This window comes from Myodes glareolus, chromosome 2, assembly GCF_982192425.1.
Source record: "Myodes glareolus chromosome 2, mMyoGla1.1, whole genome shotgun sequence".
Classification (NCBI taxonomy): domain Eukaryota; kingdom Metazoa; phylum Chordata; class Mammalia; order Rodentia; family Cricetidae; genus Myodes; species Myodes glareolus.
Window position 1 is genome coordinate 110499364 of NC_142027.1, and position 25912 is coordinate 110525275.

Below are 25912 nucleotides of genomic sequence, written 5' to 3' on the forward strand. Positions count from 1 at the left end.
GTCCGCCCGCGGCACGCATTGGAGCCGCAGCCTCCTTGCGCCGGGTCCCGCGGTCGCATCTTGTGCCGCCTTCTGCGAGTCCTCGCCTGAGCAGCTTGCTTCGTGGGTCGGCCCTCCGACACACGAGCTCCAAGCCGCCTCTCTCTTTCCCTAAAGCCTTTCAAGGCGGTCTTCGGTTTCCTTCTTTCCAGCCGACCCGCTTCAGCCCAGCGAAGATGGTGGACCGCGAGCAACTGGTGCAGAAAGCCCGGCTGGCCGAGCAGGCGGAGCGCTACGACGATATGGCCGCGGCCATGAAGAACGTGAGTGTCTCCTCCCCTCCCCCCTGCCTCGCCCTAGCGCTCCCTACACCACGATCCTCGGCGTGGAAGGCATGCCCAGGGGCAAGTCGCCTTGTCGTGACTGTGGGGTCACCTCTCCATCTACTCTTCGGAGGGATTAGGGACGGGTCCTAATGAGCGACTCAGGCACCCGAGTGGTGACGCGGCCTCTTTCCCAGCCTCTCCGAGCTCGGGGCTGGGGCGGGGTCTTGTGTGGCTGCTCTCTGCTCGGGGTGGGGGGTGAGGGGTGGTCTCTATGTGACCCTGAATGTCCAGGGATCTGAGTTGGGGGCCGTGCGCATCCTTTGTGCCCCACTTCCCCTCCTCCCAGCTCAGGCGTGGGGGCGGGGGGACCGCATGGATGCGGTTCCTCTTTTCTCTCCCTGGTGTCTGGGCGGCGCCTTTCCCATTCACTCAGCAGGTCTCCCAGTTTTCCGCCTCCCCACTCCCAACAGCCCCCATCATCTTCCCCACTGACACAACCTTTAAAGAACATTTCGGGAAGAAAAAAAAAATGTAGATCCCTTCCCCACAAAAAAAAACCCGAGCTTAATGGTGTAAAATCGAAACCACCTTGCTCACGTTTTCTTAACAAAAGGTTTCCCTTTACCCATTCCCCAAAGCAAGTCCTCTGGTTTTTACGGAGGGAGGGATAAGGGTGTCGCTGGCATTTCCGTTCGTGGCCCTCAATATGCCATCTTCATTTTTCTTTTTTTTTTCATTGAAAAGGGTTAAATATGCCTTTGAACGTTAACTGATTCAATTTGTGACATGCAGTTTCTCTTTTGAATGTAGGCACGAGTCTCCCGAAATTCCCATAAGTGTAAAAAAATATTCTGTCTGATCTGATATTGCAAACAAAGCGCTGGTGGGAGGCAGTATCAAGTCATTCCAGAAGATTCTGCATTTGTCATATTGCAGAGAGCCTAGACTGGGTGGAGGCTGGGAGGAGTTATTTTAAAGGGGAAAAAGTCTTTTAAATTTTTTTTAAGTTAAATGTATCAGAGGCTTTTTCCCTCTGACCGAATGCATCCTTACACTAATGATAATACTAGTCTCCGTCTCCAGTTGTCGCATTTTTGTCTTAGATGCAAAATCCTTCCTGTTTGCACCATTTTGTCAGTAACACTCATTTATTAATGAGTTGGGGATCAGTTTGCCAGCAGAGGAGGGGGCAGTACTGCATATTGCAAAATTAAGTAGGCAAATTAATAATTTGGTTTCCCACTCCCTTAATATTTAACTTCCTACCTTATGTAACAAAGGTTGTTAAATGCAGCTCCTGGTGTGAAGTGGATGCCAGAGTGTGCCTTGCATGTTCAACCTTTCAAGGAAAAGAATAGAGAGATGGTATTTTTTTAGCTAATTTTTTCTAGTTTTTTTCAAATGCCAGGTGCTTATATTTTCCCAATTCAATGAGCTACAATTTTTTTGTCATCTCTTGAAAAATAATTGACTTTAAAATTAGAAATACTGTTGTATTAGTGTGTTTCAGTTGCATTTTTGTAAGGGTTTAGCGATTAAAGGATACAAGCTGGACTTCAGTAGGTCACTAATGTTGGAAATGTCTTCAGATTGTGATATTTAGACTCTAATTCTCCCTTATTTCTAGTTCCACAGGAGAGCGAGTGACCTCGCACCTATATCCATAGCAACCCAGTGATGTCACACACAATGACACAGAGGCTGCAATGCACCTAAGGGCTGGTAGGGAGTTTTCAGATGGCATTTGTCCAAGGTAATGCAGAAATGAGCTGATAAGCCAGGTGGCATCGAACATCTTCTACCATATAGGCCTTAGTCTCCAAAATAAAAAAAAAATGATTTCCCTGTAGACACTCACAAGGACAGTGACTTCTGGAGACAAGCCCATTCACTGTAAATGTCCCTTCACAAAGCACCATAGGATACTTTCATATTTTTTTTAAGTATTCATCTCACTTATTTTAAAAACCCAGCAATGAAGAAGTAAGGGAATTTCTAAATAAGAGATGTCTCTGTGGTCATAGTGCAGAGGTGGGGTGTGTATTTAGGGTTATCTCAATGAGGCAGGCTTTCATAAAAGCCGTAAAACTGATGGCTGACCCTCTGCAGTCACTGTTAGGAAATAGGCACCCGATACACAGTTTCCCATCTAAATGTGGGGAGGTGGTGCTCCGCTCAGCTCGTGTCTGCTCATGCTCACCATACTGTGAAAGGGAGAATTGATTTGTAAAATAAAGGTCTCAGTAAACATGGTTTTCCAAACCACATCAGCTTGCCTCTCACCCCCAGTTTCCACACAGTACTAATTTGAAACAGTGAGGAGCAGAGTTGGTTCCCCAGTGTGGTGCTAGCTCACCCACCGTGTCTCAAGTGTGACTCTCTGGTTTCAGCCCCCGCCACCAGGAAAATGGAACAGTCGTCATTTGGGAGACTTTTAGTCCTCTTGCCCCAGTTGAGCTTCTCTTAACTTTCGATGGTGAAAGAAATTAAGGTTTAGTTGCTTCTAGGGGGATTATTCTGGGGAAGCCATGTTTAGAATCCATGCATAGCCATGTGTGTAGGTGACTTGGATAGGAATAGTCAAGGAGCAGGATTCTGAACTGGGGAAGGAGAGTGAGATCATTAGGATAAATGTACTCTTGCAGTGGAGCCGAGTGCCTACAGGGTTCCAGCTTGTTAGGTAGCATCCCCGCTCCCCTACCCACATTGTCAGTTGCTGTCTTCTCACTTGCCTTTGGCTACTCACAGGCCAAAATTATTACAGTGTAATAAAGTCTTCAATCTCTGTTCCAGTCTGTTGTTATAATTGTTTTATTATCAGTTATTACTCTTACTGTGCCTGTCTTAGAGATTAAATTTATCACAGGTATGTGTGAGAGATGCAGTATTTGGGATTAGTTGCAATTTCAGGACTCTCCTAAGGATCTTGGGACACATTCTTTTGGGCGAGGGGGAGACCACTGGGCTATCCTGTCTTTGGCTTTCAGTAGCCTCTTGAGAAGTTAATATATACTAAGTAGGCCGCGGGTACTTGTATCATGGGGGAGAGGAGGTTCTGGACTCCTCAATTCCTTGGAGTTCCTGGGTTAGGAACTCTCAGCTGGCTGAAGGCGGCCATAGTTACATAAACAGATCTTCCTGGTGGAATCAATGGATTTCAGAACCCTTCCTCTCTGCTAGTTCTTCCAGGAGGCAGATCAATAGCTGTTCCCCTAATGGAGTAATGCTGCCTTCGCAGGTCCCTCCGAGGCGGATCCCTGCCAGCTCTTCTCAGTTACGTGGTTTAGGCTGCTCTCTTTAGAGTGGAGAGAGCGTATAACTTCCTCACATTATCCTTCACAACACCAAGATGAAGATTAAATTCTTTTTTTCTTCCTTTAAAAGTTACCAGCCAGAGGACCAGCTTGCAGGATTTGGTTTCCACCATGTAGATCTGGGGGATTGAACTCGACTCATGAGGCTTGGCTGCAAGCATCTTCACCTGCTGAGCCAACTAACCAGCCCCGAAAGTACTTAATTCAACCAAATAATCGAAAAACAAAACACAAAAAGCCCTCATGTGCTTCCTGAATTCTTTAAAAGATGTGTTTGAATATCTGTTATTGTATTCTTTTAAAGGTAGAGCCCAGCAGCTGGATCCCGAGTCTAATACTTGAGCTGTCATTTATGAAGAATACTTCTATATTGTTGAAAAGAAGGGCTGGGCAGTGGTGGCGCACGCCTTTAATCCCAGCACTCTGGAGGCAGAGGCAGGTAGATCTTTTGAGTTTGAAGCCAGTCTGGTCTATAGAGAGAGTTCTAGGACAGCCAGGGATACACAGAGACCCTGTCTTGAAAAAAGAAAGAGAATGTTGTTTTTTTGTCCCCCCCCCCCTTTTTTTGAGTCAGGTTCTCACTGTGTAGACCAGATTGGCTTTGAACTCAGTTCCACCTGTTTAGCCCCTTTGTCTCCCAAGTGCTGGAATTAGAGGACAGACACCACACCCAACTGATGTGTGTGTGGGTTTTTTTTTAATGAGTCACATTTTAATCTCACCCAGTCCAATAAAAAAATTTAACAGTATAATTTAGTGATATTTAATATTTCCTACATAGTTAAGCAGCCATTGCCCTTATTTAGTTCAAAAATGGAAGCTGGGTATGGCTTGGAAAGTGGAGAACCTGCCAAACAGGAGGAAGACGAGGCCATCTGTTTAAAAAGAGATACTGGCCTATCAGCTCTGGATTGTGCCCACTGCCACCCTCAGCCATTGGTAATTAATTGGTTGTTCCGTGGTCTTTATTTTCAGATGTCTTGACTGTTTCCTAAAGCAGAGGAAGAGACCTAGCTTTTAGCTGGGTTTGTATTTCCATGTAAAGAGTCACAGAACTTAAAAACCATATGATGTTCACCTAAACAAACGAGAGTAATTCATCTGAAATCTGAGCCAACTGTTAAGCCTTGGGAGATTGTGGAAACATGGCTGGTGTTCTTACAAGCCCAAGACTGACTCTTGTGAATGACTTCCCTGCTGTGTGGTAGTAGGTCCCACACGAGCACTCCCCAGGCAATGATTGAGCCTGGTGAGCTGTAGAAGCCTGCATTCTGCACAGGGAGATGTTGAGAGTGTACCTTGGTTCCCGGCATGTTCTGTGGCTTGTCAGGCTCAGGGCACATGCTGCCTTCTCACTCACCTGCAGTTCCCCCAGCCATAGCCCTTTATCTGACTGGGCTCTGATTGTTCTGTATTCAAGCAAAGGATTTATGTGAGTGCTTTGCCTCCATGTAAGTGTGCCAGGTGCATGCAGGGCATTTGAAGGTCAGAAGAGGGCGTCAGACGTCAGATTCCTTGGAACTGGAGTTACATAGAGCTTTGAGCTGCCGTGTAAGTGCTGAGAACTGACCCAGGTCCTGTTAAGAGCAGCCAGCCATTGTTAATTTAACAACCAAGCATCTTTCTGGCCCTTTTAGTGTTTGGTTAGTTCAGAGGCAGGTCTCATGTAGCCCAGGCTGGCTTCAAACTTGCTTTGTAGCTGAAGATGATCTTGCATTACTGATCCTTCTGCTTCTACCTTCCAAGCCACCTTTCCCACCATCTTAAACTGTAAGCTGTATACAGCTACTGTATGGCCTTTAGTAGTCATTTTTCTGCTCTCAGATTTCATTTTAGTTATCAGGTATCATCTGGTTGGCTCTAAAAAATACTTGTTTTTATTTTGGTTATTTTTATATATGTGTCTGTGTGTAGGTATGTGCATGTGAGTGTAGGTGCCATAGAAGGCAGAACCAGTGACTCCTTCTGAACCTGGGGTTAAAAACTCAAGCCCTCAGATTGGGTGGTGGTAGCACACACCTTTAATCCCAGCGTGTGGGAGGCAGAGGCAGGTGGATCACTGTGAATTCAAGGCCAGCCTGGTCTACAAAGTGATGTCCAAGGCAGGCTCTAAAGCCACACAGAAACCCTGTCTCAAAAACAAACAAACAAAAAAAGCCCAAGTAGTCTTAATCAGTACCCTGGAAACAGGTCTCAGGCAGGCAGCCTATGCTGTTTTAAGGTTTACTATAGTAGAAACTGGCCTTGAATTTAGTATCCTCAGACATCTGGAGTGCTGCCCTGGTAGGCCTGTGTCCTTGGACTCAGTGGGCCCTGTAATTTTACAAAAGTAACACAAATGTAGCCTTTAAACATTTTCATGTAGACTTTAAGCACTTTTTTCTTACTTGCGGGGCTGGAGATTGAAGCCAGGTCCTCTACATGCCAAGCACGTGCTTTAGCTGAGATAGATACATGCTCAACCCTCTTGCTTTTGAGACAGTTCTAAGTTGCCCAGGCTGCCTTGAACTCTATTATCAGTGGGCCTTGAAATTGTGGTTGAATTGGGGTTCAACCATCAGCAGACCCCCCCCCCCCTTTATGTTTTTGGAAACAAGGTCTCTAGTCCAAGACTGTGTAGACCAGGGTAGCCTTGAACTCATAGAGACCTATTTGCCTGCCTCTGCCTCCAGAGTGGTGTGCCCCTGGTTTGTGACACCATGCCTTTTCAGATTAGTTTGCGAGGGAGCTTTAGACTAGGCAGTAGCTGTTTTACTTGATTGATTGACTGAGGCAGAGACACTGCCCCTGAAACTTTGTAGCCCAGACTGGGTGGTGGGATTTCAGAAATAAACCACTATGTCCAACTCTTGTAAGGGGCTATTGGAGGTAAGCAAATTACCACCAGCATTTTACTTGATTTGAATGTCTCTGTGCTGTGAGCATTAACTTTGTGAAATGGTAAAAAGGAAAAAGTTGTTTTTCCATTTGTAAACGTGTTCTCGCATATGGAAAAAAGAAAAAGCCAGGTTGGCATTGTACTCACCATGTCACCTGATCTTCAACATCTGATCCTCCTGCTTCCACCTCCCTACTACTGGGGTTACAGGTACCACCAAGTCGGACTTTAGAGCTTTTTAGATAGAGGTTTTCGTTGGCTTTTTTTTTTCTTAAGATTTACTTGTGTGTGGGTGTGGGTGTGTTCATTCTGGAATGTACATAATGTGTAACACATGCTTGCACATGCCTTCAGGGACCAGAAGAGGGCGTTGGTACCCTAGAACTGGAGTTCCCGGTGGTTGCCAGCCATCTGATATGGATGCTCGGAACTCATGCAAAGCCCCCAGAGCTCTTAAACTTCTGAGCCATCTTTCTAGCCCTGTTACTGGCATTTTTTGAGATGGTATCATGATGAAACCCAGGCTGACTTGCTGTGTAGCTGAGGCTAGTCCCTGGATTTACATTTTCTCATGCCTCTCAAATTCTGGGATTATAGGTGTGTAAAAACATGCCTGGTCTTATGCAGTGTTGGGAATGGGATCAGGATTTCTGGATGTTAAGTGGGCCCTCTGTGAACTCAGCCACATCCTCAGTCCAGGGTATAGAACATTTCTTTGGATGCCGTGGAAATCATTTTGGTATCCTCAGCTTGCTGAAAGCTGTGATTGGTGCTTGGGACGCCATATTTAAACATCTTTATCTGCGAGATGCGCCCTGTGGTGCTGTACTTTTGAGGCTGTGGGAGGCCAAGCTGTGGGTTTTTTGTTTTTTGTTTTGTTAGTAATTGAACTCAGATGTTTACCTGCTACTCACCTAGATTAGATTTCCCTGTGTTGCTGAGTCTGGCTCCATACTACTGAGCCATCTCTCTAGCCCCTAAACTTGTGGGGTTTTTTTTTGTTGTTGTTTTTGTTTTGTTTTGTTTTGTTTTGTTTTGGGTTTTTTTTTTGCATTTATTGGGGTAGGAGAAATGGCTCAGCAGTCCCTCTTGTCCCTCTTGCAAAGGACTTGGGTTTGATTCCCAGCACCCATATGGCTCACAAGCATCTGTAACTCCAGTTCTAGAGGGCTTGACTCTGCTGACATCTGGGCATTACACACACATGGGACACAGACATGCATCCATGCAAAATGCCCATATACGAAGGAGGAATGTTACATTTTTAAAATAATTTTTATCGCATTGTGCCTTACTTATATTGAGAGTGTATTTAGGTCTGAGACTAATGTGGGGGGTGGCTGTCTCCTTACACCATGGAGATTTCAGAGAACAAACTGGTGTTGTCAGACTTAGAGACAGACACCTTTACCCCATGAGCCATCTCACTGGCCCCGAATACCTTTTTCCCTTACTGACAAGATTCTACTGTGTAGCCTAAGTTTTCCTGGAACTTGATGTTTGCCTTAGCCCTTTGAATTCTGCAATTGGATGGCGTGCAGTTCAGTGGTTAGAGTATTTGCAGCTCTTTAGGAACACTCATCACCCACACCGGGCAGCTCACAATGTTTCTTACTTTGTTGTTTTCTTTAATGGAAACTTTCAAAATCAGGCCTGGTGGTATGATAAACAAACCCCTCTACCCCCCCCCCCCCCACACACCAGTGTCTGGTATGATAAACCCCTCTACATACACACACACACATACACACACACACACACACCAGTGTTCCACTTTGCAACATTGGCAATCTGTGTCTAAATACTTTGTTGCTCTCTTGGCCCCCTTTGGGATTATTTACCATTTCAGAAAATGGCTTTTTGACTACTTAAAATTACCCTTTATTTGCCACAGATGCTCAAATTACCAGCAGTATCTTTACATTCACAGTTAGCAACCTCAGAGTGTAGTGTTTTTTTTCTTAAGGCATTAAATGCAGATGGTAGGTAATTTCCTTTCTCCCTTGGTGTTAAAGAGATGCTTGCCCACAGCTCCTGCTCCCATGAGGGACCTGAAATCTTGGGTGAGTTGGGAGTGGGTGGAGAGGGTGATGCTGACTACTGAGCTGGTTGGTAGGTGAACTCTGCTCCGTATGGGGTGGGCTCCTCTGCCCTGTCCCTGCTGCTCTTCTGCTTGCTTGCTCCTCCCCCCCCCCTTTTTTTTGGTTCTTCCAGACAGGGCTTTTTTCATAGCTTTGGAACTCACTCCATTGACCAGGCTGGCCTCCACCTCACAGAGATCCACTTGTCTTTGCCACCCGAGTGCTGGGATTAAAGGCAGGCACCACCACTGCCCAGCTCTTTTCTATCTTTTTGAGATAGGGTCTCACTGTGTAGCTTTGGCTGCCCTGAAACTCGCTATGTGGACCAGGATCTCCTTGAACTTGGGGATTGACCTGTTTCAGCTTCATGAGAACTGGGATTAAAAGTATGCACCATTGTGCCTGCTTGGAGCTGCTTCTTTAGGGGTAATTCTTGTAACTCTGGTAGACTAGTAAACACCCAGTTGATTTCTTGGCAACTACATGTTTTCAGTCCATTTTGCTTTTAGCTTGGCACTGTTGCCTGCCTAGCGTGTGTGTGCACACCAGTGCGTGTTTTTTCCTCCTCTGTAGCTTTGGGTGGAACTCCTTGAAGAGTCCAGGTTGACCTTGACTTTCTGTTCTGTTCTGTGTGCTGGGATATCAGGCTGTTGACACAAAGGCTTATGTTTTTCTTCCAATGGGGTCTCTCTAGGTAGCCAAGACCGGCCATAAATTTCATCTTTCTTTCCCAGTCTCCCAAGTGTTGGTACAGATATTCTCAAATGGTTTATTAGTTGATGCATGTGTTAATATTGGTATGTATTCATTGCAGGTGCATGTAAGATTCTTCGTATTTGTTTATTTGGCCCCTTGCCCTTGTAACTGCTGTCCAGTTTAGGGCTACTTTGTTTGGGGAATCTCAAGATTCTTTTATTAACTATCATTGACCCCCATCGTTCAATATGCTTAAATGTCATTTAACCAAGGAGAACTTGGACTTTTTAGCATGAGGAGGTAAGTGCTGTAGTTTCACTACCAGTCCTGGAGGTATTGTCAGGAGGGAAGGGATAGAAGGTAGACAACTAAATGGAAGCGCCTTACCAGAAAGAAATAGATCTGGGAGAAGGTGGAGCCTTTTTGACACCAACAGTGTTGCACCATAGTACAGCTCTTTGGGAGGCCTGTGCAAAAGAACTGCTTGAGCTCTGGTTGAGGCCAGCCTGGGTAACCTAGGGAGTGAGTCTGGGTTTAGAAAACAACAGATGGGCTGGGGAGATGGTTCAGTGCTGAGAGGCTTAAATTTGGAATTTCTAGACCCACCCAAAGCTTGATGTGGTAGTGCCCATCCGTGACCACGTCGTGCTACCTTAGTCCAGGTGGGATGAATTAATTCACAGCCTGGTGTATTATGTGGACAAAAATGAAGAGACCTCATTTCAAACAAGGTAGAAGGAGAAGACACATTTTGGGAGCTGAACTGTGGTGGTGGTTCACACCTTTAATTCTGGTACTCAGGAGGCAGAGGCAGGCAGATCTCTGTGAGACTGAGGCCAGCCTGGTCTACAGAGTGAGTTCTAGGACAGACATTGTTACACAGAGAAACCCTATCTCTCAAAACCGTGTTTGGGGGATTTATGGATTATCAAAGGGGAGAGATGGAAATTGTTTTTATTTCTTTTTCAATGGGATGTTTTTTTCAGATGGAGTGATACCTGGGCGGTGTTTGGCAGGGTTGGGAGTTTGAGATGTAGAAGGAACAACTTTTTTTTTTTTTTTAAGATTTATTTATTATGTATACAATGTTCTGCCTGCATGTGTTCCTGCAGGTCAGAAGTTGGCACCAGATTTTATTACATGTGGTTGTGAGCCACCATGTGGTTGCTGGGAATTGAACTCAGGACCTCTGGAAGAACAATCAGTGCTCTTAACCGCTGAACCATCTCTCCAGCCCCAAGGAACAACTTCTTAAACAATTCTTATCACCATAGGCAGCATTCAAGGCTGTAGTCTGAAGTGGTTAGTACCAGCTCATGAGGGAGGCTCTCTTCAATGTTTTTTGTTAAAGTTATGTGGAAGAAGTGTGTAGTGGTGTGAGTTTATGTAATCTTAGCATTCAGTAGGCTGAGGCAGGAGAATTGTGAGTCCCAGATTAGCCCTGACTACATAGCAAGAGCCCATTTCAGTAAACAAAGTCTGTAGCCAAGGCAGCCATTTGAAATCATAAATGTGTAAAAAGGAGGTGTCGGGTGGGAGGGATTAATTAATAGGGGCAGAGGTTGAGTGCCTGGCTGAGGCCCCTGAGAAAAAGGAGTGACTGGAGAAGAGATGGAAAGAATTGTTATCACGTGCTCAGCAGTTGACACGTTAGGTGGCAACATGAAAGACCTAGAGTAGTGCACACACTCAGAAAAGGGTTGGTTCATTAAGTTAATAAACACCAGGGTTGGAAGTATAGTCCAGTGGCTGCATGTGGGCTTGGCATGTTCAGGGTCCTGTATGGTTTGTCCCTGATAGCTCAGGCTGACTTCAAATTCACGGTAATCAAGGATGGCCTTGAATTTAGTCTTCCAGTCCTGCACCAGCAAAAGCTGTCTGACTTCTGATACATCTCCAGCCCATGTGTGCAGCTTTGCCTTTGAGCCCCAGGACCCTCTTAAGAGTGAGTTGGTTCATTAATTTCCAGGCTGGCCTAAGACCCAAGCTTGGCATCTTTCTAACCATGTTCACTACAGCTGTAAGGTCACCACAGGAGATCGGATTGAGATGGAGTGCCGGTTACATAGGGACTGGGACAAGGGCGGACTAGAGAGTGCTGGATGAAGAAGTCGGGGAAACCATTAGCAGAGGGGAGGTAGAGAGAAGAAAGGGCATGGCTAATGGAGCTTTGTTCCCGGATATTGATCCCAAGGCTCTGTGCGTGCTAAGGTACCATTGCACCTTATTCCCAAGCTCCAGTGAATTAAAATATAAGATGAAGCAGATTTCCTCTTCCCAAAAAGTCAGCAGGTGCGGAACATGGGAGATGATGAGTGACAGTGGAGTGCTGCTGTGCTGGTAGACAGACCATGGGAAGGGTGGGGATGCTGGAGACCGGCTTCCCATGCGAGCTCGGGGATCCATCTGCCTTCCTAGTACTGGGACTAAAAGTATGTGCCATTGTTCCCAGCTAAGGTTTTTTTGTTTTGAGACAGAATCTTATTGTGTAGCCTGGCTGGCCTTGCCTCTACCTCCCTCCCTAGTGCCAGGATTAGAGGTGTGCCATCACCTTGGCTGTCCTCTAGGTAAGTATTTAACAACGTAACAACAGTTTGACTACAATCCATTAACTGAGAGGAGGGGTTTGGATGTGTGCCTGTGTGCACCCTGGAGCTTGTGGACGTCAGGATACTTGCAGGAGAAGCAGGGGGAGGTTTTTCCTTCAACCACCTGAATCCTGGGGACAGTCATCAGGTTACGCACTGAGCCATCTCTCTGGCCCCATTTATTTACTTGAAACCTAAATTTGGACTTTTAATCTGGGTGGGGGCAGGAAAGAGGATGTGGAGAGCAGAAATCAGTGTTGGTTGGCTTAGCCCTCCGGGTTCTTTGTGTGCTTGTGCTGTGGGGTCCAGGGAGAATGGCTGCGAGTTCTTAGGAGGAAGACTCTTAGGCACAGGGTGTGCGGGCGCTGAGAGGATACAGTGTCCTGATTGGGTCACAGTCCCCAGAAAAGGCCTAAGGAAGGACCATCAGGTATTCTGCAGTAAAGCCAAACCCTAGTTCCATCTACATCTTGGCTGGAAGAGGAAAGGCAGGGACTGAAGCAGACGTCGTGGGCCTTGCCTGTAACTTTAGCACTGGGGAGGTGGAAGCAGGATGAAGAGTTCATTGTCATCCCTGACTTAAATACACAAACTGCTGGAGAGCTGGCTCTGCGGTGAGGGCTTCCTGTTCTTGGAGAGGACCCAGGTTCAGTTCCCAGCACCCCAGCTCCAGGGATACCTCTTCTGGCCTTACACACACCCACATGCAGACAAAATGAAGCACAAGCCCAGGCACATGTGAGATAGTTTCACTGTGTAACATCCCTGGCTGACCTGGAACTCTTAACATAAAATCCTTTTATTTTTTTAATTTTTTTATATATATTTATTTATTTATTATGTATACAATATTCTGTCTGTGTGTATGTCTGCAGGCCAGAAGAGGGCAACAGACCTCATTACAGATGGTTGTGAGCCACCATGTGGTTGCCGGGAATTGAACTCAGGACCTTTGGAAGAGCAGACAATGCTCTTAACCACTGAGCCATCTCTCCAGCCCCCATAAAATCCTTTTAAAACATTTTTTTTGCAGTTTTTATTTTATTTTTGTTTGGGGGTCAAACTCCTCAAAAACAAAAGTACATAAGGCCCAGAGAGGGATTGGAGAGATGGCTCAGCAATTAAGAGTACTGGCTGTTCTTCCAGAGGACCCAGGTTCAGTTCCCAGCACCTACATGGTAACTCACAAATTCCTGTAACTCCACCTTCGGGGGATCTGACACCCCCACACAGACAGACATACGGGCAAAACACCAGTGCACACAAAATAAAAATAAGTCATTAAAGGGGGGCACAGAGGTTTAAGGAGAAAAGTCTTTGACTTTAGGAGACACTGAAGGAGCAGAGGGGAGGGGAGAGAGGAGGTTATGATTCTGTGCAGCTGTGTTTTAAGAATATTTTAACTAACTTGGGGTTACCTAGTTTTTGGGAAAAAGCTGTTTTGATAGCTAAGCCAGTAGGATTCCTGGGCATGGAATATCTTTCCTGGACATGGATTTTTCTTTCTCGCTGGTTGGCTACTGTCCCTTCCTCACCAAGCTAGTGCAAGTTCTCCACAGGGAGCTACTTCCTCAGTGGCTATTTTTTTTAAAAAATGGTTACTTTATATGTGTGGGTATTTTGCCTGCATATATTCGTGGACCTCGTGTGTTCCGTGCCTGTGGAGGCCAGAAGAGGGAGTCAGACTCAGTGATGATTGATTGCTCTGTGGGTGCTGGAAACAGCCTGGGTCTGATGGAAGAATAACCTGGTGCTCTGAACCCGCTGAGCCATGTCCAGCCCGAGTCCATGGCCGGGGTTGGGGCATGCTGCACAGCTGGAAGGAAAGGGGTGGGTGGTGGGTTCAGGGCCCTTTTCACAAACACTGGGTTGGATTGATCCCGTGCATTGAGAACTGCCTGTTAGGACACTGGATCACGGCGAGTCACAGCAAGCTTGGGGTGCAGGGTAGAGGACGAGTGGGGCGCTAGTGAAAAACGGCCTCTTGGAGGCCTGCAGCTGCAGAAGAGAGCTGCCTGGAGGTAGGAACCAGGTCGTGACTCAGGTGTGTGGCCTAAAGTAGGCTTCGTCCTGACCCTTGGTAGAGGTGCAGTGGTGCCTGTGGCCCCTCGCAGGAGGAACAAGCATGGGGCTGGGGAGTGCCTGCCCCGGGGGAGAGTTCGCAGGTCCAGCACCCATATAGAAAGACACGAAGGATGGTGCATGTCTGTAATCCGGGCTCTAGGGAGGCGGCGGCAGGGGCTCTGTAGAACCTCCTGGCCAACTGATTTTGCTTACTCTGTAAGGTTTCGGTTCAGAGAGACCTGCAGAGTTGGTCCTGGCCGCCATTACACATGTCAACAAGGACACAGAAGGCAGGTGCTTTGGAGGGTGGTTTTTTTAATTTAAGATTCATTATTTTAACTTGTGTCTACAAGGAGATATGTGCCCTTAGAGGCCAGAGGCATTGAACCCCCTGCAGCTGGAGTGGGCAGACCTGAGCTACTTGACCTGGATGCTGGGACCCCGACTGCTCTGAAAAGCAGCAAGTGCTTCTCCCTGCTTAGCCATCTCTCAAGTGCTGTGCTCCTACCCCCCCCCCCTTTTTGAGACAGTTTCTTTATGTACCCCAGACTGCCCTGAAACTTAATGTATAGATCAGGCTGGCCTTGAACTCACAGAGATCTACCTGCCTGCCTCTGCCTGAGAGAGCTGGGATTGAAAGCGTGCTCCATCACACACAACTTGTTTTAGTTTTTAAAGGTGAGTTCTCTTCATTCCAGGCTGGCCTAGAATTTGTGGCAATGCTCCCTCCTCGGTCTTCCTAGTGCTGAATTTCCTGGTTTGGGTCACCCTTGCTTGTGAATGGCAGTTCTTTTTCTTCTTCCTCTTCCTCTTCCTCCCTTTGAGATAGGGTTTTTCTGTAACCTGGCTCTCCTGGTTTGTAGACCAGGCTGGCCTTGAACTTAGATACCCTCTTGCCTCTGCCTCCTGAGTGAGGATTAAAGGCGTGCCTGTTGAGAAGAGCTATTTTTATAGTGGAGAGTGTTTAAGATTTGGAACCAGTTGATGTGAGTTCTGATTTTTGGCTCTTAAGTCGGTCTCTTTAATGGGAGCTTTATTTTTAGATACATTTTTATGAGATGGGGGTCCCATGTAGCTCAAGCTATCTTCAGAGTCACTGTGTAGTTGAGAATGACCTTGACTTTCTGATCTGCCTGTCCCTACTGAATGCTACCACAGTTTTATTGGCGGTGGGGGACACAGGCTTAATACATGCTAGGGAAGGCAGCCCTGTATGTCTCTACCGACTGAACTGTACATCACAGATGTCAAAAATTTATTGTGATTTTTAAAAAATGATTATTTTTTGAGATAGGATCTCACTGTGTAGCCCCAGCTGCCTACAACTTGCTGTGCAAACCAGGCTAGCTTCAGACTCATGGAGGTCCGCTTGCTTTTGTCTCCCGGGTGCTGGGATTAAAGATCTATGCAACCATGTCTGGCCCTATTGTTTTGAGACAGGGTCTCACGTAGCCTGGGCTACCCTTGAATACACTCACTTCCTGCTTTCAGACTCCAAAATGCTGAGATTACAAGCCAGCCTGGGTCACCACACCCAGCTTTATCTTTCTCGTCTTTAGGAATAACAGCGCTTAGTCCAGTTGAGGGCTGGAGAGATGGCTCAGGGGTTAAGACCACTGACTTCTTCCAGGGGTCCTGTGTACAATTCCCAGCAACCACATGGTGACTCACAACCACCTATAATGAAATCTGACACCCTCTTCTGGCCTGCAGGGATACATGCAGACAGTATACTATAAACATAATAAATAGATCTAAAAAAAAAAGACAGTTGAGTAGGAACCCATTTCTGATTATAAAGTTTGAGAACTTTATAATGTGGAACCCAGGCATTTAGCTGTAATCTCTAACAATCTCTGCAAGACCTCCAAATGTCGAAGAACTGCACTCATTCTTTTAAAAATGTGTTTGAAGCAGCTTGAGCCGTGGCTCAGGAGCTAGGAGCGCTTAACGCTCTGCTCTAGTGCCAGAGGACCCGGGTTCGAGTCCCTTTGGCTCTACTAGCGATCGATCAGCGATCAATACGGAATCACTATCGATTGATCAGTCGGAAAAAAATACAAATGTTTTTGAATGTATACCATGTATATGCAGGAGCCCTTGGAAGATGGAAGAGGGAGTTAGGTCCTCTCCAGCTGGAGTTACATAGAGGAGTCTGAGCCTTCTGAGGTCCCCTGGGAACCAAGTTCAGGTCCTCTACACTAACCGTGACTGTTTTAGACTGCCAAGCCACCTCTCTCTGGTTAGTATAAAATCTTCGAGGTAGGGTTTTTATGTAGTCCTGGGATGGTTTGGAACTTGTGATCCCCCTGCTTCAGCCTCCAAATACTGGGATTATAGCAGTATGCCACCATACCTGCTAATCCTGGGATTTTTTTGGGGGGGGGTCTTCTGAAACAGGGTTTTTCTGTGTTGTCCTGAATGTCCTGGAACTTGCTCTTGTAGACCAGGCTAATCTCAAACTCACAGAGATCCTCCTGCCTCTGCCTCCCGAGTGCTGGGGTTAAAGGTGTGTGCGCCACCTGGTGATCTTAGGAATTTTTAGTCTTTAAGTATTTGTTAGTGAAGTTGCCGTTTTCTCTGATATGACTAGACCTACATCATCCTTTGCTCCTGTGCAGAACACGTGTGAGCTCTGGGACTGGGGAAGGACATTTTCTCACTCGTGGTCACACTGTAAAGTGAGTTTAGTTGCCCACTTTACAGGGTGGTTGAAAGACCTATGGACTCAGTGGCCGTTACAAAGTCTTGGGTTCTAGCCCAGTTTTATCCCCTTTGAGACCTTGATCTTGGGTCTGAATGTGTCCTTAGTGTCTCGTGATTCTTGTAGGATTTTTTCTGGATTGTTTCCCTTTTGTCCCATTTGACCCGGCGTGATAGATGTTAGCCGTTTTGTAACTTTCCTGAGCTAAGTAAGCCTGGTGGTCCACACTGTCTCTCCGGAGGTGGAGTTTGGAGGATCCAGATCAGCCTCAATTTTCTAGTGGCTTGGAGGGCAGCGTAGGCTACGTGAGGTCCTGCCTCAGACAACAACAGAAAGAACAAAGCCTGATACACAGTGAGCCCTGGAGCCTGGCTCCTCAACGCAGCACAGGGCAGTGTGGCTGACTCCGGTGCTCCGTGAGGCTCAGTGCTGTCCCTTTAAGGACGAGTTCCTTTGTCGTGCTTTTTGACAGAATCTCACTGCATAGCCCATGGTCTTCCTCCCCTGGGCTGCTGAGTGCTAGCTCATCAGATCTTAAGAGATGTGCTGCCTCAAAATTTCTGGGATAAGCTTACCTTGGGGTCCCCAAGTTATACTTACATTCATTAATTATTCAAGGCCAGTTTGCTCATGGCTAAGATCTGGTGTGGTGAAAGTTGTCCAGGCATAGGCTTCCAGGGACATCACATGGGGTGCACTTCAGCCAGACAGGTGGCAGATGACCAGTGCTCACCAGGGGAGTCCTCTAAAGACTAGTACATTAGGTGTTTCGGGGGACCTGTTCTAGCACCCAGAACTCCCAGAAAGACTTCGGCCTAAACCATATAGTTTGTACAGATGGATCAACCTTACAGAAAGGCTTTCTAAAGATGGGCAGTGCTGAAGCTGTCATCTCAACCTTTCTGCACAGATGATATTCAAGTTAAAGGCTCTTCGGTTATCCAAGGTACAGCATTTCTCAAGTTTTAGTTGATTAGTAAGTATGGGCCATCTGTTCACTACATACAGATTTAGAACTAAGCAGAACTGTGCCTGGTTATTTTTCAGTGGGTCATTCTATTAACCCAAGCAGAATGCACACTCTGGAACATTCTGTAGATGCCCATGCATGTCTATGGAGAGAAAGTATGTGTGTGTCTCACTAGGTGAAGCAGGCTAGCCTCAGATTCCCAAAGAGCTCCTGCCTCTGCTTCCTGGGTGCTGGGATTAAAGGCGTGTGCTGCTACGGCTGGCCTTATTCTTAGCTGGCCCAGTGTTGTGTTCCAGGTATGTGGTGAATGACGTGGTACTCCAGGGCTTTAAGGTCTCCATAGCTGCTGATCTTAGGGAAGATTGTGCAGTGCTGTAAGAACTCGGGGAGAGCAGTTGGCACTACCACTACCTGGCTCCTTTCGAACAGCAGACTTTTAACATGGTGAGAATTACAGATTCTCAACCCTTTTTACTCAAAACTTTTTATTCCTGCCATTTTCAGTCACTAACAGAAATTTGAACTTGAGTTAGGAGTTCAGAAAGCGTTTCCCTCATACACACACACACACACACACACACACACACGGCTGCAAATTAAACCCAGCATCTTTGAATGATTCCAGGCTGGCAGTCTTGTCCGTCTCCACCATCTCAGTGTGTTTAGGCAGAACACACAGCTCTGAAGAACAGGGACTTGGACTCTACCTTTTCTAGTTACTAAGAAGGTAGACTTTGATCACGTTCACACAATAAACAGGCACGTGAAGGACACTCAATCCTAGCACCCCGGAGGCAGAGCCAGATAGATGTTTGTGAGTTCCAGTCCAGCCAAGGCTAGACAGTGAGATTTGTGTCCAGAATGGAGGTGGGGCGGAGGGACAATTTAGTGGTGGTGCTGACCTTTTCCTCCCCAGTGTCAGACTCTTTGTTCCATGGGAATAGTCTTTCTATCGTGGTTGAGCCTTCCTTGAATACCACTAGATTTTTTTTTTTCCCCTCTTTAAACAAAACAAATCAAAAAAGGCTTTGGGGCCAGGTAGATGATTCACCTAAGAAGTTACCTTAGTTGAGTCCCTGGAACCCAAATGATGGAAGGAAGGATGAACTTTTACAAAGTTTTCCTCTGATTCCCATAGATACTACATGGAGAAAAAGTTCAGAGCTCTTGATGGGGATCCAGGTTCAGTTCTCAGCACCCATACAGCAGCTCACCACCATCTGTAACTCTGATTCCGCTACCTTCTGGCACCTTCAGGCACTGCACACACTGTGCACCTACATATATGAAGCACAACAGTCATACACATAAATGAAATGCTTAGGGGCCTGGAGATAGCTTGGTGGTTGGAGTGTGTGCTGCTCTTGCAGAGGACCTAGGTTTGGTTCCCAGCATTTACATGGGGTAGCTCACAACTGCCTGTAACTTCAGCTCCACAGGACCGGGTGACCACTTCTGACCTCCGAAGGCACCTGCACTCAGGTGTACACAATTAAAAATTGAGTAAGTTTTAAAAGTTAACCATAAATAGTGTGGCTAAGTATCTTTTTTGTGTTTGTACATAAGTGTGTGAGCATGCCTGGTTATGGGTGCTTTGGCCTTCTTTGTACTGGAGTTAAAGAAGGTTATAGGCCGTTGTGTGTGTCTGCGAGCCAAACCTGAGTCCGCTGAGAATAGAAGGGCTTTCAAATGCTGAACCATCTCCCTTCCTGACTTGAGTTGTCCTTCGTTTTTGTTTTGAAATTGCAACAGGATCTCTGTGTACCTCTGGTCATTCTGGAATTTGATTTGTAGCCTTAGCTGGCCTTACATTGCCCCCTTAGTGGCCCGGATTGCAGGTCTGCCCCTTGGCTCCTTTTTCTTTGAGCAGACGTCTTAGAGCCTAAGGTTTCCCTCTAACCCTCTAACTTAGTTTTCACTGGCAGAGAACATGGAGACTGTCCCAGATGTGGCTGAGTTACTCTATCTAAAGGTTTCTGTTGGCCTTGCACAATCTCCATGTTGCAGCTGGTGGCAAGGAGTCTTAAACTCTGTCTCCATAATCGCCCGCTGCTGCTTCTGAACTCTGCATCCAGAAGTCCTGCGGCAAGAGCAGAGCCAGTGTAGTGTGCTGATGAGGTCACTGGAGCTTTAAATAGCGCCAGGCTCTTGAAATAAGGACAGCATGATTTAGGGCAAAGGCCAGAACTGGATCTCTATGGCTTGCAGGCACTTGAGCTGTCCTGGCATCTGAGACAGTGATTGGGTTGCACTGCAGCAGGGCTTTAGTTTCTGCAAAGACCTGAGGACAGGCCAGGGTGGTGGCCTGAGAACCTCAGGGACCTGGGTACTAGGAGTTCGTTTTTTTACAGGCTGCAGTTGGGGTTCATCGAAGGCTAAAGAGAAGACCTCAGAGGTGGTTCTGTGGGATGCTGGTGCTGAGTGAAGAATAGTCACGGTCTCAGAGGCGCCATCCCACACCTCAGCACTGCAGTGTCTGCATGGGTGCCAGAGCCAGAGACAGGTGGATAAGTTAGAGATCAGCCAGGGCTGTGTTATAGTCTCTCTCTTTTTGTTTTGTTTTTGAGACAAGGTTTCTCTATGAAGCCCTGGCTTCCCAGGAACTCTCTATAGACCAGACTAGCCTCAAACTCCACCTGCTTCTGCCTCCTAAGTGCTGGTATTAAAGGTGTGCACCACCACAGCCTGGCTAAGGGCTATGTTGTAGTGAGACCTTGTCTCAAAAAAAAAAAAAAAAGTCTCAAATGCCTGAGGATAGCAATGAATATGTCTAAATAGTATGTGGATGAAAGACTGACTTAGCATGCCAGGGCCCCTGGGTTTGCTCCCCAACACCACCTAAAATGTAATGATGACCACACAGAACAACGAAAACCCCGAGAAATGGAGGTCACTCAACAAGCTCCCCCTTCGGGAGTTTTGTACTGACTTAATAGGCTCAGGAGTGAGCAGGAGTGAGGCAAGTTGGCCACATATGCAGTCCATCCATGAAGAGGCTAAAGCAGAGGAAATGAAAGGTCAAGGCCAGGTGCCCTGGCTGCTTTGGGTTTTTGTTTTGTTTTGTTGTTGGTTTTTTTTGGGGGTGGGGGGTGTTATTTTCTTGGTTTTTGTTTTGTCAATTTGACACAAGCTAGAGTCATCCGTGGGCAAGGCTGTGGGGTGTTTTCTTGAATAGTGATAGATGAAGGTCCAGCCCACTGTGCGGTGGGGGGGTCTTAGAAGGGAAAAGTTGAGTAAGTCATGAACAAGCCTCTGTGGTCTCGCCTGACACCCCCCCAAAAAAAACCCCCCAAAAAACCAAAACCAAACCAAACCAGTGTGATCTGAGAGCTCTAAGAAGAGACACTGCTTTTGGTCCTGTGTTCCTCACAGCAACAGCACCTGACTGAGGTGATGGCAGCCTGTGTTCTTCAGGCTGCGGTTGGCACAGAATAGTAATACACTTACAGCAAAAAGTGCTTCTTGCTTGACTTCCGTCTTTGAGTCTTAGCAGAAGGAGAGCCCAGGTCTTTCCTCTTCTTGACTGTATTGAAATGAAGAAGGCCAGAGGTTAGCTTCACATGCTGGGCTCAGCATGGTGCAGTGGCGGGACGGCTTGCGGCTTATCACCCTGGGTTCCGTCTCTAGCACCAAGTGGCTGCCTCTCTTGTCCCTGCTTCTTTTCCCCAGTGCTGCAGGTTGAACCTGGAGGACAGTGCTCTGCTGCTTGGCTGCGGCCCCGCCCCGAGAGCTGGTGTAGCCCTTTAGAGATTGTTAGTCCAGTTCCTCGGCCTGCTGCAATCGCACGTGATCAGAGTCTTACATTGCTAGTCTCGTTTTCTTTTGAACTTACTATGTAGACCAGACTGGCCTCAAACTCAAAGATTCTATGTATATGAATATTTTGCCTACATGTGTTTGTACTATGTGTGATATGTGTGCCTGGTACCCGCAGGGGCCAGAAGAGGGCATCAGGTCCCCTGGTCTTGTGGTTACATATGGTTGTGAGTCATCATGTAGGTGCTGGGAATCGAATCCACGGTCCTGGAAGAGCAACCAGTGTTCTTAACCACTGAGCCATCTCTCCAGCCCATTTTCTGAGACAGGGTTTCTCTGTGTAGCCTTTACTGTCCTGGAACTTACTCTGTAGACCAGTTTGGTCTCGAACTGAGATCCACCTGCCTCTTCCAGAGTGCTGGAATTAAAGGCGTGTTGGCACCACTGCCTGGCCCCATTTTTAAATTCTTTATTCCATTTATGTTTGTGTGTGTTGGGAGCACATTTGTATGGCGTGTAGAGGTCGTCGGACAACTTGGGAGTCAGCTCTCGCCACTGTGGATCCCAGGGTCACATCCCAGTTGCGAGGCTTGACAGTAGGCGGCTTTACCCTCTGAGCCATATTGTCTGGCCCAGTCGCCCAGTGTTGACTTCCTTTCTGTGATATGTCATTTGTTTGGTGTTAGCGAAGGAGTAGTTTAAAAAGTTCCTTTTTTTTTCCCTCAAAGGTCAGTTTGAGGGTGAGTCATTCTTTCCCAGAGGGACTAGGACTCAAGGGAACAGAGCAGGTTGAGGAAACTTGCTGGCTTCCTATGAACAGCCATCTCACGCTAGCATTGCCGTGTGCCCATGGCACATGAGAGCCCTTGACGTTTGCACGTGATGGATCTGGCTTGTGTAAGACCTGGACTGACAGGCACACTTCTGGGGGCACACTGGTGCTCACTGCTGTGGAATTGATTGCTTTTCTCCCTTTCTGTCACTTCTTCCCCGTCTGCCCAGCAGAGCAGTTTGTCTTCCTGCTTACTAGCTCTCTGGGTGGGCTGGTGGGAGGATTTGCTTTTCCCATTATCATCACCTAGTGTCCTAAAGATGCTTGGTTCCTTCTTCCTCCAGGTGACAGAGCTGAATGAACCACTGTCCAATGAGGAGCGGAACCTCCTGTCAGTGGCCTACAAGAACGTGGTGGGGGCTCGCCGCTCCTCCTGGAGGGTCATCAGCAGCATCGAGCAGAAGACCTCCGCGGACGGCAATGAGAAGAAGATAGAGATGGTCCGAGCCTACCGGGAGAAGATCGAGAAGGAGCTGGAGGCCGTGTGCCAGGATGTGCTGAGCCTGCTGGACAACTACCTGATCAAGAATTGCAGCGAGACCCAGTATGAGAGCAAAGTGTTCTACCTGAAGATGAAAGGGGACTATTACCGCTACCTGGCCGAAGTGGCCACTGGGGAGAAGAGGGCGACCGTGGTGGAGTCGTCTGAGAAGGCCTACAGCGAAGCCCACGAGATCAGCAAGGAGCACATGCAGCCCACCCACCCCATCCGGCTGGGCCTGGCGCTTAACTACTCCGTTTTCTACTACGAGATCCAGAATGCCCCGGAGCAGGCGTGCCACCTGGCCAAGACCGCCTTCGATGACGCCATCGCCGAGCTCGACACTCTGAACGAGGACTCCTACAAGGACTCCACTCTGATCATGCAGCTGCTCCGAGACAACCTAACGCTCTGGACGAGCGACCAGCAAGATGACGACGGCGGCGAAGGCAACAATTAAGGCCCAGGTGGACTGGCAGCGCACGCTGATGCTACTACTGCAGTCTTTATTTTTTTCCCATGAGTTGGGGGTCGGGTGGGGGAGGGGAAAGGGAGGGCTGACCTTCCCAGGGAGAAACCCACGACTGTCCTGTCTTTGATCGCCTCTTTGACATTTTTGCCAAAATACCACTAGTGGAAAGTCAGGCTTGCTATGCTGGTATCGGAGTAGCAGCCTCACACGGGCACCCGGACTGTTGTGCAGGTTCGTGCAAGTGGAGCTGTCTGCCTTTAGTTTAACTTATTGCTAGACGGTAGGGTTGTAAGATGAGAAGAGAAACCGGAGATGGATGGCCCTCATTCAGTGTGTTCTGTGGTTCCAGGAAGGATTCTTACGTCCATACGCTCTCCTCTTCAGCTCTGTGGCTGTTTTCTCTCTGTTGTGGCTGTGCTGGTTTTTGTTTTGTTTTGTTTTGTTTCCCCTTTCCCCAGGGTGATCTCTACCAGAGAAAGAGCATAGTTTAAATTGCCCAAGTGGACAGGCTTATTGTGGAAGACACAACGTTTATTGACAGGTCAGACCTGGCCCCAAGTCTGGAAGTCTCTGATAGGTTAACAGTATTAACACTAAATTCTAGTTTACAGTATTTCTACATGACAGCCATACATGACATCAAGCCATTGGTTCTGGGTTTTTCTTCGTCAGCTCAGCTTTGCATCCATATTCCACTGTATCCAGGTTGGTCTGACGGTTCCTCAGCTCCTTCTTGTTGAGAATCAGAACTTCTTAGGTTTGGTTAATGGGTGCTTGGCAGGTGACTGGCCGTGGATACTTTTCTTTCTTTCTTTCTTTCTTTTCTTTTCTTTTCTTCTTCTTTTTTTTTTAAACTCTTTACGTTAAACCCATCACAAACAAACTGTTAAGCAGCACACACAGAGAAGATGGAGAAGAATCAGGTCTGTATGTCGTTTCTCATGTTGGTATTTTCAGAGACTCCGCTCTCCAGCAGCTGGGGCTCCTTCCTCAGTCACTGCCTGTCTTAGTTTCTCAGCACTGAGTCTCCCCCGCGCCTTGTGCTGGCAGCGTGCAGGTGTCTCGAGGCCACTGAATTAGATAGTAGGGCTGGGTGGTCATCAAGAAAGAGGAGCGTCAGGTGCAAGCAACCGAGCCAGCAGGAAACCCACTGGGAAGAGACAGCTTCACTCAAGCCTGTCCAGTGTGGGAGCCTGGTCCCCAGGTCAGTTGTCCTTGTCACCTTCCCACGGCCCAGCGCTCCTTCTCCAAGTGCTTGGTGAAGGGTAACTGATGTTCAGCAGGGGGCAGTGCTCACCACCTGTTTGATCTAAGCTTTCCTGTTTTTCCTTTTGAGTGAAAGCATAGATGCTGGAGATGGGCTTCTCAATCGTGAGGTCACTGTACATGTGACGTTGATGGAAGCTATGCTGCTATGTCCTACATGGTCTGTCTCACTTAGAGTCCTAGGTCCCTCATTCTCACTGTGGATAAGTTACCCACAAACATGCCTTGTTGCATGGAGAGTGTACAGTTTGTCTTATAGAGGATCCATGGTCGTGTGGATTCCCAAGATGGGCAACACCCCAGACTTGGTTTCCTCATGCTCAGACAAAGATCTGGCAGCCACCTTTTCTCATACCAAAACCAAGCTTCCACTCACGAAGTGAGTACCTTGCAGGATGCTGGTGATGTCCCTCTGCACAGCCCTAGCATGCCTTTCCTCAGAGGCCCCTCCTTTGTTAGTGCGCAAGGACCCACTAACTGAGGCCCACGGAAGAACGACTGGAGGAAGCTTGGTCGCCAGAGCCGCCATGGACAGAGGGGTCAGTGGGGCTTTCCCTAGTTTGTCTCTGTCCACAGTGGGCCTGTCCTTGTCCCGCCTGTAGCGTTTGGAAATGACCTACTGGAATTGCAAAACCTAGTTTCTCTTTCAATGTCAGCCTTTGGCTGCGCTCAAGAAAAATCATGTGCGAGAGTAGAACTGAAGAGGGAAGAGCGGGACCTGATCTGATGTTTGAGCTGGGATGGTTTCTTCTCCTCTCCGTTCCTGTTGAGAAGCGCACCTGCCTATGACGCTGTCTCCAGTGCCGCGGTTGCTCCTCCGTCCTATTGATACAGTATTTGTGCATGCTGGTGTTGCATTTCTATGCGGTAGCTTGACATTTATTAACTTATACTGTAGGTGTTATGTATTCCTATGACAAAAAAACTAAGACTTCAAAATTTTTTAAACTTTTTTTTTTAATTTAATTTTTTTTTCCTTTCAGGGTAAAGTTTGCTTTACCAAATAGTGATTGTAACAAATTGACCCGTTTTGGATGTTGCTATAGTGACATGCAGTTCTATATTTTGTTTTTCGGGGGGAGGGGACAAAAGAAACACCAGTGTTAGCTTACTCTTAATGTCTGGTGTTTGTCATGGTGAAATTCTAACTATTGCAGTGCAGGAGAACGCCGCGGACGTTCTCTGAATGCCTGTGCTTTCTCGTCATGTATGCAGTGAACTACTTTTAAGGTCTAATCAAGTGATTTCCCCCCCAACTCCGTGTTTCGCTAAGGAATTATTTCGCACACGGACCATTCTTAGCAGTTTTCCTCAGTGATGGAATATTCATGAATGTGAGTCACTATGTAGCCGTCGTACATTGAGCAAAATAAACGTGCAGATCCTGATGGCGGTGCTCCCTAGCTTCATTTAATAGGCCTTAACTGCTTTGTTGTTAAGGGTTTGATTGGAAGTGGGTGTCCTCCACCCCCACTCGGGAATGAGGCTGGGTGGTGCTGTGGGGG

General features: G+C 47.3%; 1 protein-coding gene across 1 annotated transcript; it reads left to right on the forward strand.

Moving 5' to 3' along the window:
* On the forward strand, window positions 1–25795 carry Ywhag (tyrosine 3-monooxygenase/tryptophan 5-monooxygenase activation protein gamma). Its single transcript, XM_048433852.3, has 2 exons — window positions 1–302; window positions 22473–25795. The coding sequence occupies exons 1-2, from the start codon at window positions 216–218 to the stop codon at window positions 23127–23129; spliced, it is 744 nt and encodes a 247-aa protein (XP_048289809.1). The 5' UTR covers window positions 1–215; the 3' UTR covers window positions 23130–25795.
* The last annotated feature ends 117 nt before the right edge of the window (window positions 25796–25912 follow it).